General features: G+C 34.9%; 1 protein-coding gene across 1 annotated transcript; it reads right to left on the reverse strand.

Annotated features, from left to right (window-relative positions):
• Positions 1–3082: 3082 nt before the first annotated feature.
• LOC104218409 (syntaxin-132-like) lies at positions 3083–11610 on the reverse strand. The gene is made up of 13 exons (XM_009768896.2): positions 11379–11610; positions 9084–9203; positions 8865–8921; positions 7732–7780; positions 6890–6978; positions 6732–6805; positions 6041–6083; positions 5902–5962; positions 5767–5792; positions 5586–5663; positions 3609–3689; positions 3405–3470; positions 3083–3287 (listed from the first exon to the last, which is right to left on the reverse strand). The coding sequence occupies exons 1-13, from the start codon at positions 11394–11396 to the stop codon at positions 3114–3116; spliced, it is 936 nt and encodes a 311-aa protein (XP_009767198.1). The 5' UTR covers positions 11397–11610; the 3' UTR covers positions 3083–3113.
• Between the last annotated feature and the right edge of the window lie 726 nt (positions 11611–12336).

Genomic DNA, 12336 nt, shown 5'->3' on the forward strand with positions numbered 1-12336 from the left:
AAAGAAATTAAAATAATGGAAATAAAAAGTTATAAAAAAATAAATTAAAATAAAAATAAAAAGGAAAGAAATTAAAAAGTAACCTTGTAATTACACGGTGTAATTACCACCAATTTTCACCTCCCCTTAAGAGCATGTATGGAAAGCCACCTAGGATTTGGGTGTAATTACACAGTTTGGCATGTTTGTCTAGCCAAGTAATTACCTGGTCAACATTGAATTGAGTGTAATTGGAGAGATGTAATTACACTCTCCAATATTAATTTATTTTATCAAACATGCATTCCATAATGTTCTTACAAAATATATGTTTTTAGTTTTTATAATTAATTAAACTAAATATTATTATTTTGAAAAATATATATCAATTATTTTTACATATTAGTTATAAATATATGATTATTAATTATTGTATTTTCATGAAAAGATATGCATCTTTAATACTAAATCTAATTTCATTTATACTTATAAAAAATTATTTATAGTCATATATTTATTATTTTAACTTTTAAGATTTGATAATTACTTCACACTTGTTCAACCAAATAACACGCCTTGTAATTATACTGTCATTACGTTATGACAAACAAATAGGTCGTCGTAATTACTAGGCTGTGTAATTATTACCCTAATAATTACGTCAATTTCAATTATCGGGTGACTTTCCACACAGACCCTAAGAATTCGAAAGTTTAATTACACCTCTGCAATTATACCCAATTCCATGCTGTCCAAGTAATTACTTGACCAGACAAATATGCCAAAATGTGTAATTACACCCAATACTCAAATCTAATTCCTAAGTGGCTTTCCAAACACACTCTAACTTGAACATAGAAATACATGTTAATGCTTTCTACATTAAGTGATTTATAATAGTTGGAGCAAATCATAATTACCCTAGGGCTTGGACCAGAACTCTTAATTCCTCTAAAGATTAATTAACCAATCAAAAATGACATTATTGTCACAACCAGAGTTATGAGCCTTCAAAATATTGAGAGGGTCAGCTTGAGAAGCAAAAAAGTGTACTGAAAAAGAAAAAAAAAGAGTAGCAAAATGAAGCTCAAAAATTTATCCACCCTAGCCATTTAGTTTAGGAAGAAAGAGATGGAAGCTGATGTTTGAACTAAGATATTTGAGTTTGTTCAGTATGGATGTTCATGTTAGTTGCTGATACATGCAAATATATCGTACTAGTACTTTCTCACCATTTATTTTTCAAGAAGAATAAAGGGTTCGATGTAAAAAAAGTTAAAATTTCTAACTTCAGTCTTAATTCAGACATCAATTTTTATTCTTTTTCAAAACAAGATTTGCATTATTAGAAATTAGATAAAACTACTAGTATTTGCATTATATATATATATATATATTTAGACCAGCCATGTTGTATGGGCTGAATGTTGGCTAGTTAAGAACTCACATGTCTAAAAGATGAAAGTAGCAGAGATGAGGATGTTGAGGTGGATGTGCGGGCACACTAAAATGGATAAGATTAGGAATGGAGATACTCGAGAGAAGGTGAATGTGGCCCCCATGGATGACAAGCTGCGGGAAGCAAGGCTCAGATGGTTCGGGCACGTTCAGAGGAGAAGCCAGATGTCCCTGTGAGGAGGTGTGAGCGGCTGGCTTTGATGGATACGAGAAGAGGTAGAGGGCGGCCTAAGAAGTTCTGGGGAGAGGTGATCAGACAGGACATGGCGTGACTTCAGATTACTGAGGACATGACCCCAGACAGGAATGTGGAGGTCGAGCATTAAGGTTGTAGGTTAGGAGGTAGTTGTGCATATTTCTACAGCGCACCAGAGTGAGGATAGTCTGTTGGGATTTAGTCTTAGACTGCTAGGGGTTAGTGTTGAGTTCACACTACTCTTTCCTTCCTCTTAGTGCCGAGCTTTATCTACTTGTTATTGTTTTGCTTTTCGTCTATTTTCTGGTTCTTGTGATGCTGTTATTTTTTCTATGATTTTTATTGATGGTATTGATATATTGTCTCTTTTCGTCTTCTTGAGCCGAGCTCTATCGGAAACAACCTCTCTATGTATACACTACTATTCTCAGACCCCACTAGTGAGATTTCACTGGGTCGTCGTCGTTGTATATATTATAATTAAAAAATATTTAAAGAATGTTTGGAAATTTTGTAGTCAAAGGAAAAAGTTGTTAACTCCTCAAATACTAATAGCGTCAAACAAAATAGAACGGAGGGCGTACCGCCTAATTTATAAATTGATTTTTGTTTAGCGATGATTAATAATTTTGACCAGGCAAAGGGCTGATGGCGACAAAATTACACTCATTCGAATCAATGAGTCACTAAAGTTAGGATTAATTGATTTGTCAAATTTTAGGAACTAGCTTCGAGTTTCTTGATTTTGAATAGAAGAAAAAAATAGAGGAAACTGAATGTAGCTTGGAAACTGGGAATTGAAGTAGCTGCTGACCGCCAGCATTTTTGGGGGAAAAAAAGATTTTACTGTTTATTCTACAACATGACTATGTGTCAAAATGATAATGGCAAAGATAGTAAGCAAAGAAGAACTAATCCAACGTAAAAATATTAAAAAATTAGTAATATTACTTGTTAAGATCAACCAGAACAAGTTAAAGAAGCTGATTTCCAGCTGAGTTATATTAAAGGATGCTATATTTGGAGAGTATTAAAGTTGAGCAGAATCAGACTCCAAAAAGGATTTAAGAAAAATTCTCAATAATGTTAGGATTAGTTGATTTGTCAAATCAATATGAGTCGTCAATAACTCGTTCACGCAAAAGACATTGGAGTTTAATGCACCCAAGCTGGCCTAGACACCATGGTTTCAATAAAATTTGAATCAATAGTATTCTTCCAGTACAGAGTAGTATTCTCCCAAATTCCAACCAAGAAAAAGAAAAAGATTACATATTTCAATCGCAGGTCAGACTCTATAAATAGAGATAAGCCCCAAGGTCCACATGTACAAAACCAAGAAATGGTATATATTAATAGCATATGCAGTGATAGTATCCATTATATATATATATATATATATATATATATATATATATATATATATATATATATATATATATATGTATACATTGCTTAACTGGGGGATGAATAAATTAAATTAAGCACCCTTGTTACTGCTCCATGGTTTAATCACGCCAACGACGATGATTGCAACAATAATGAGGAGGATAATGATGGCAAAGCACATCCATTTTCTGGAATTCCTTTGTAGTTTCTTCGCCTTTTGTAAAGCAGTATTCCCTGATTGCACATGGTCTACAGCAGTTGAAACCTGAAAATTCGGGTTGTTTGGAAATGAGGAAACATAAATGTAGCAGTCCCAAAGTGCCAATTCTTATTTTAAACAGGCTAGTAGAAGGGATAATACAAGGATAAAGAATTTCAGTACCTGTGATTCTATATTATCAAGCATGTCTCCTTGAGCATCAACCAGCACTGCTATGTCCAAGAATATCTGCGTAGCAGTATACAATAAAAAATTTAACCAGATATGTATTACTCATTTATCATGTCCCCATATATATATATATTCCTTTAATTGTCATGTTTCCAAATTGGTACCAGACTAGATGTGAATAAGGAAAGCATATACCTGTTGCAACTCAAGAAGCTTTCTCTCTAATTCTCTGACTGCATCATGGCGCTCTTGAATTTCAGCTAGAGTGCCCATTATCTGCAAGTCGCCAACAATGAGAACCAGTATACTATTAAATCACCAATCACTAAAATTTCAACTTACTAGCAAGATTACTAACGTACCTAAGCTTCTTTATCACACAATAGGCCAAAAGTTTGCATGTAATGTTATTTAATAGAACATGAAGAGAAAAAGAAATAAGGATCAGGTGATGGTGGTTCACTTTCATTGTATATTTCGGGCACTAGTTGTTACATTTCATCATACTTGGTCATTAGATCAAGATTGGCGGCCAAAAAATGATATGCACTGAAATAATAACATAAAACTCCAGAAAATCTTATCAATTTCAGTCACCAAAATAATAACCCTTTCCCACTATTATCTGCTGCCTCTATCACCAAGCGGCCAGAGCTAGTTCCCCTGCTATCTCCCCTCTTTTGAACATAATTCCAGTATGTTGCGTCATTCACTTTTTCGAGTGCTACACTACTCCAAGGGAAAGCCACTGATCAGTCATTAGCAGCTTGAGGATAAAAAAGATCTTTGTCAACTTGGCCTTATCCAGCTTGTATATTTCGGGCACTAGTTGTTACATTTCATCATACTTGGTCATTAGATCAAGATTGGCGGCCAAAAAATGATATGCACTGAAATAATAACATAAAACTCCAGAAAATCTTATCAATTTCAGTCACCAAAATAATAACCCTTTCCCACTATTATCTGCTGCCTCTATCACCAAGCGGCCAGAGCTAGTTCCCCTGCTATCTCCCCTCTTTTGAACATAATTCCAGTATGTTGCGTCATTCACTTTTTCGAGTGCTACACTACTCCAAGGGAAAGCCACTGATCAGTCATTAGCAGCTTGAGGATAAAAAAGATCTTTGTCAACTTGGCCTTATCCAGCTTGTATATTTCGGGCACTAGTTGTTACATTTCATCATACTTGGTCATTAGATCAAGATTGGCGGCCAAAAAATGATATGCACTGAAATAATAACATAAAACTCCAGAAAATCGTATCAATTTCAGTCACCAAAATAATAACCCTTTCCCACTATTATCTGCTGCCTCTATCACCAAGCGGCCAGAGCTAGTTCCCCTGCTATCTCCCCTCTTTTGAACATAATTCCAGTATGTTGCGTCATTCACTTTTTCGAGTGCTACACTACTCCAAGGGAAAGCCACTGATCAGTCATTAGCAGCTTGAGGATAAAAAAGATCTTTGTCAACTTGGCCTTATCCAGCTTAGGAATTTTTCAAATGGTGGTTTCCAGCAATGGAAAGCAGCTAAGACTTTCTTCTCTTATGTTTTTAGGGGAAGGGATGTGGCACTGACATTTGACAGAAAGGGAATATATAAAGGAATAAACACAACATAACATTAAACAAGAGCTGTTTGCAAGATGTTATGATGGTCACAAGATACTACAGTCACCTAACATGGGCCCCATAGAACCTCTGTCGTATCTGGAGCCTGAAGTATTAGCATCAGATCATCCAGAATAGTCATTTCCCACCGTTCATTCCATTTCTAGGAATTTGACGATCCCTATCAGACTTAAGAGGGTTGAAAGATGGATCATTCCAATGTCAATAAGCAGCTTCTGAGATGGTAAAAGAATGTTGCTGGAGTAAGGCATCACGGGCTTTATGTGATTCTGAGAAAACGTATTTAAACATAAAACAGCACTAAATGGCATAGGCTGGCCCAATTCCATGTTTAACAAAGCAGTGGAAAAGCCAACAGAAACTTAAGCTATTTACAAGCATGGACTTTTTAATCCCAGAGATAATAGCTTCAAGCATTAAGATATTGATCCTACGCGCTATGTGAATAGGTTACAACCTAATAATACTAGCGCATAAGGTAACAATACAAATTTTTTGAAAGGAAGAGATTGCAAAAACCATTGAGCAGGTTCATACCTGTCCTCGCCCTTGTTGCTGAATAGCTTTCTGGAATATTTGTTCACTATCCCCAGTCTCTATCAATCTATCAATTGTCTGAAGATGAAAATAGAGGGAAACAAGAAAAAGGGGGACAGTTAGAAGATATACGAAAAAGAATCTACGTTCTCAATAAGTAACAAGAACTACAAAGCTTTACTTCTTCATCAGCTCGATTACCCGTCACTGGCGACCACAAAAAGAGAAAGATACAAACAAAAAAAAAAGCAATTAGAATTTGTTTTGAAAACATTTAAAATCCATGCAGAAATTCAAACTCAGAAGTTTTTTGCACCTGTGAATACTCGCCTTTCAACAACCTCACGGTATTCATGGTGGATGTTTTCTCTTAAAGTCTGCAAACATTTTAATCAATTGAACCTAATAGCAAGTAAAACCTAGAGAAAAAGCCATTCTTAACGCAACTGACGTACCTGAAACTCGGCCATCTTATCTTTGAACTTCTTTTTCAAGGAACTGCGCATATATAACGAGTTAAGTGCATACCATAGGTATATCAAGATAAGTATTAAGAATGTGCAATAATGCAAGAGGGAAAGACTAAAGAGAACAATAAGGGCTTCACTTTAACTATTTCTCCCATATATTAAGCACTGACAAACTGGAAATTACTAACTGAATTGTTTCCACATGTGTGCATATAAGAACTAAGAGTAAAAGTTAAGATTTTAATACTTTAATGATTTGATAACAGGGAGTACTATAAGGAGGAAACACACTGTTTCTGTTTAACAGGGATTATAATCACCCATCCATAAATGAATTACTAAAAGGAGGAAATACACTGAAAATATTCTGCTGTCTACAATCAAGTTCAACAGAAACTATACATCCCCTAGCACAAACATTATTTACTCTCCTGATCAGTACAAAATTCAAGAATTCAAACTCTATTTACTATGAAAACATTAGTGTTTGGGACTGAGGCATAGCAGTTGTTGTTGTTGCTTGCCGCAGCATAGTGTCTACATACATCATAGCCAACCAATTTGAGCATCTCTTTAAAATAACTTTGTGATACCCATTCAACAATGTCAAAATAGTAACTGTATGACAATGAAGTAACTATCAGAGAAACAAAGGAGACAAAGTAGTCGACATTACACGGTTGTAGCTGTTCTTGATCTGTCAACAGCTGATCCTTTACCACATCCCGGCTTGTTTCTATTGGCTAGATTCTGCAAGAGAATGAACAATAGATTGAAACAGAGAGAAGATTAAAGGACCAAAAGTACAACATGTAAGAATTTAATGTTACTCACTTCTTTATCAAGTTCCTCAATTTTTAATTTGATTAATCGAGCTATTTTTCCGACTTCATCGACATCTTTTTCCATTCGCTGCTTAATTGCTGCAGGTTACAATTTTATCAATTAACAACTACCTACTTAAAAACAACAGCAAACACAATATGAAAACGAATAGCAAGAATCAAAGGAGAACGGACTTTCCCAAGCAAAGGGAAGATCTTACTCAGTGCAAAACTCCAATTTCAATTGTTATTTTATTCGCTACATTTGCAAAACCAAAAACAAACATTCAATAAACTGCACCTACTTGCTTCATAAACATCCTAAATTTAAGGACAGTAGCACTAATCCATTCCCAAATTGCTTTAGGGCATGCTCTCATCTTTTATCTGTACTCCTAATGTGTTTATTATTTGTAAAAAAAGGGAACAATATGGTCTCTGTGTTACATAAATTGGGATACATACTTATACAAAAGAACACACAAATTGGAATAGAGGGAGCATCTAGTTATCTTATGTCTTAATTCATTCTACTTTCTATTGTATGGTATATCAAGAATGACAGACCTCTTTCTACAAAATTGTGGAAGTCTACCTGCAGGATATCATAAGAACATATAATAATCTCACTACATAATACTGAACTCTGATGCATGTCTTTTTTCCTAAAGTAAAACCATTTTTGACATTTCAACTATCCTTTTGAAGAAAGTTTTTGATTCAACTTTGGTAACACATTGGGTGCTTCTTACTCCAATCAAGTTAAACTAGGTTCCATAAAAAGTTAGTGAGTATATATTACGAGTCCAGAATACCATAAAAATGCAAATCAATGGCGAAAGGATGGGTTACCTTTCATAGCAGCAGCTTTTGTAACAGCCTTTGATTCCTCATGAGCATCCTGTTAGAACATTCAGATCTTTAAGTATTTACATGTTTACCTGGTATTTAAAGAAACAAAAGATTATGCAGATCTTCCAACCTCATTTGGCTCATATATCTTCTGCTAAGTAACCTACATTGCGCCTACAGTTCTTAAAGTTACCACTTCAACCTCTATGTTAGTTGAAGTACACATATTGAGAGAGAATTATGAATTTTAGAGGGAATATATGGAAGAGCCTTCTAGTTATGTATAGGAACACGATTTATCTCTGGAAGCTAGGTTATGTTACGGAACAGCTAAAAGTCAAAATGCTCAGTCAACCAACAATCTTTTGGACACAGTGCTTTTCCTGACTTAGACACAGTGCTCTTAATAAATCTAAACACCAATGAACTGGTGGAAAAATGAAGTTGCAAAAGATGGCAACTACTATCTGATAAACCATGACATGGAATACATACCGTCAACAATATTAATTCTCAAACAGTAGAAGCTCGCCGGAATACTTGTCAAAGAAAAAGAAAAGGAAGCTCGTTGTAATCTTACTAAAAAACTGAGATACACAGGCTTATAAATTAGGTGGTCAATAGAAAGGAAGTTAATCATATAACACATTAGAGTTTTACTGGTTTTAGTATAAATATCCAAATCCAGAGAGAATACAAATATTTAAAATGTGACACCTTTGTGTGCTTGATTAGCACATCGAGGAATGCAAATTTTAAAACAAAATCTCTGCAAGTGAAAGTTGAACCTTGGAGCAGAAAGACGTTCAATTAAACCAAGAGCTTTCTACATCAAGTGGCGAATAAAAGAGGTTACATTAGAATTTTAAAGACCTCGAACACATATCTTATAACACACAACAAGAAACCAAACTCATAAAAGAAATACAGGCATGAGCTGCTCATCAAAGAATGATCAAGTTGTTAGAGATAGAAGCAGTGTCTCTGACACAAAAGTAAAAGAAAAAGGGAAAACGTGAAGTACTCAAATGCACTTTCGAGGAAATTAGGTGCCACTTCATTGCAGGGTTATATTTTGGCAATTGTACCTTTTAAAGAGAAAGACTGAAAGAAAAAAGGACAGAAATTTATACCTGAAGTTTCTGGAGTAGTCCGTTCAGTTTTTCATATTGTTTCTCAATTTGTTGAACCTAGCACACGAAGATAAGTGGGGCAAGAAATGGAGGAAGTGAGAAAGCTTCATGATATCAACTTCAAAATACCAGAGAAAGTAATTGAAGAAGGGGAGGGAGAGGGATAGTACAATCATGGTATTATTCTTCTAAAAAAAAGCAACAAGATTATTCATAAACCTTTTTAAAGAAATCATCGAGGCCTAGCTCCCCGGAATTCATTGCTCTTTGTGTTCCCATTTCAATATCTCCATTTCTATCATTTTGATGCCTAGGGGCCTCGAAAGTATCAAAATCATCCTACAAGAGAAATCAAGCTGTTATAATATGAGAAATGAAATTTTATATGTTTTTCAACAAGTGCATTACCAAAAGGATATAGATAATTATATTGAGTACTACATGCAGCAACATGCTTCAAGGATTATATCAAAGCCGACATGAGTGAATGAAGTTAAAAAACTAAGACCACTAAAAATAGCACTAAACATACTAAACTTTTGGAGAAGTTCAGTGACACAGACATTGAATATCCTCTGAAATCATCAGTAAAGAAACAAAAAAAGGAGTTCCCTAGGATAATCATTTTTTATATATAAATGGCAAAACAAAGGCTAATTAATTTTACATACATCTTTTTTTAATAAGAGTGGTGTCTGGGCCAGCTTGCGCACCTCACAATTCCACCAGGTACCTTAATTTTACATACGTCTTATACCACATGAAGAAAATCCAGGTTCAAGGACAGTTGGTCAATGACAAACTATACCCACAGCTATTAGAGTTTTACATACCACATTGAGAAGGAAAAGGATTTTCAGGTTGCCAGACCAAAAAGTTATGTAGAATATACCATTTATGAAGCGAAATTTTTGAACTATAAATCACATATCCAGTTATCAGCTCTTTGGTTCAAAGTTACAGCAAAAAGATGGATCTCATTAGTGAGTAGTGACACTCTTTCATCTATTATCATGGAGATAAGATAGTTATAATGACACCATATTAGCATTGGTTCCTTTTTATTTCAGCAAGACGTTTAACCGAGCACTCATTAGAGACCAAAATGCCAACCCAAATATTGCTACGAGGTGTAAAAACAGCTTATAGTTTGACAATTCTCGGGTCGAAAATGTGCCATGGAGATAGTTTGACAATTCTCGGGTCGAAAATGTGCCATGGAGAGGAGTCTACAGAGGATCAGGCAACTTTGCCTCCTAATATCTAATCTTACCAAGAAAATGTGTTAAAATATGTGCAGGGAAAAAGTATGGACACTTCTTTCACCTCCATAACAGGGAAACAATTGAGAATAGTGCTTCCGAAGGAGAAGATCATGCTAAGGCTAGAGTCATTTTCCCCCTCCATAAAAGGGACACGACAACATTCAGACATAATCATTGACAACGAAGCCTAAGAATCATTTCTCTTCCTTGTGCATTAAAATCCTTATAAGCAATGGAAATTCTAGGAAGTTGTTTTCCTTCACTTCTTCTATCCCTTACAGCATTAAGTTTAAAAGCCAACTTCATCGTAGTGGCAAAGAAAGGCCAAAGAATGTAGCTTTTTAACAATTGTCATGATCCAAATGTCATTTTGTACTGTCTTTTTCATTACAATTATTTACTACAGAAACCTTTTTCTTAATCAAATCAAGAAGAAGAACATGGTAAGTCTGAGTGATGACATACAAATATTTGACCATTTAAGCTATGAAAAGTGAAGCAAGGGAAAACACAAAAAGGTTCAAAATAAATTTTTGTCTTTTTTCCATTTCTTTGTCATTCTCAGCTGTTCATACAGATTTAAAAAATGGTAAATTGGGTATACTGGCAAATAAAATTTGATCCTTTTAAGCTAGGAAAGCATTGAAATCCAAGAAAAGGTTAACAGGTTTTGTTCTTTTCCCATTTCTCAGCTGCCAAAAGAATTAACAAGAAAAAGAGGTAAATTGGTTATAATGACCAATAAAACATGACCCTTTGAGCAATGAAAGTGAAACATGGAAAATCCATAAAGATTTAACAAGTTTTGTTCTTTTCCTATTTCTTTGTATTTATCAGCTTCCATATAAATTTTAAATTAAAAAAAGGGTAAAGTGGCTATCATGGCAACTAAAATTAGACTATTTGAGCAATAAAAGCAGTGAAAGATGAAAAAATCCAAAAGGGGTCGACAAGTTTTGTTCTTTTTCTCATTTCTTTGTATTTGTCAGCTCTCATACAGATCAAAAAAACAAATGGTAAAGTAGCTATCATGGCAACTAAAATTTGACCCCAATTCGAGGTCAGCATCGTCATAAAAAAATTGACCCTTTGACCAAAGAAAGAAGTGAAGAAAGGGAAAATCGAATAAGGGTCGAAAAAGATTCATTCTTTTCCCAATTCTTGAAATTTCTGAGCTGCCATATAGATCAAGAAAATGTAGATACAGAAAAAACAAGAGGGGTGTTAGGGGGAAATATGGAAAGCTTACATTTAAAAGGTCGTTCATTGTGGAGAAGAATGAGAGATCTTTTTGGTGCTCTCTCTCTCCTCCGTAGTTTTCTTCTCTATAAGTTTTGCTTTGAGAATTTTAAAGAGAGAGAGACAGTGATACGAAAGAATGTGCTTTGCTGTTGCAACAGCGTGTGAATATTCGGTGACAGAGCGTGAAGGGAGGTTTCTTTTCTTCAATTCAAACCTTCTTCTGTTACAATACTACTATTTTTAATAGAGTAGTAATAAATTCTATCGTTTCTTTTCTTCAAACAAGGACTTCTACAGTTCTGTTTCTCACTTTGAAGTTTGAACTTAAAAAAGCTAAAAGCTCACAATAGCCCACTAAGTTTGATGTTTCACCCAGAATTGTCTGATTACCCGAATTAAATTCTACTCAGTAATAGTTTAGCTGAATCGGTATAATTTTTATCAACATTTTGGTGTTATTTATCCCACATAAAGGTATCAAAAAGACAATTGTACTCTGTGATGCCCATGACACACGGCGGACTTATGAGAGTGGCGCAAGCAGGACTGAGTACATATTATTTCAGACGAATTCCACATTGAAATGGGAGTGAAATGTGAAAGAACTTAGCATGACATAAGTTCATATGGTACGCACGCTTTTGGGGCTCGATGTGATGTAGCCCAGAAGACAAATCCGTACGGGCTTAGGCCCAAAGCAAATGATACGTGTCATGGGCTTGGGTCGTGACAAATATGGTATCAGATCGAATCTCCCTCAATACGATGGTGGGACAAACCTCAGCGAGGACGCTAAGTCCCGAGATCAAGCAGAACGGGCGGGATTCTAGACTGAAAAACTTATGTCAAGCTTGGGTCGTGATATACCCCTCAAACCTTTTATGATCACCCATATACAAGGTTAAAATTTGAAAGAGAAAATTTATCTAAGTTTATTTAGCTTCAATCTAGTCCAAGGTTTAGAT

Source organism: Nicotiana sylvestris, chromosome 12, assembly GCF_000393655.2.
Source record: "Nicotiana sylvestris chromosome 12, ASM39365v2, whole genome shotgun sequence".
In the NCBI taxonomy this organism is placed as follows: Eukaryota; Viridiplantae; Streptophyta; class Magnoliopsida; order Solanales; family Solanaceae; genus Nicotiana; species Nicotiana sylvestris.

Coding starts and splice junctions, on each gene's coding strand:
- LOC104218409 (XM_009768896.2), bottom strand. Junction 8,922..9,083: donor TCGATGATTTCTTTAAAAAG/GTTTATGAATAA, acceptor TTCGTGTGCTAG/GTTCAACAAATTGAGAAACA. Junction 3,690..5,585: donor AGCAACAAGGGCGAGGACAG/GTATGAACCTGC, acceptor GGCGACTTGCAG/ATAATGGGCACTCTAGCTGA.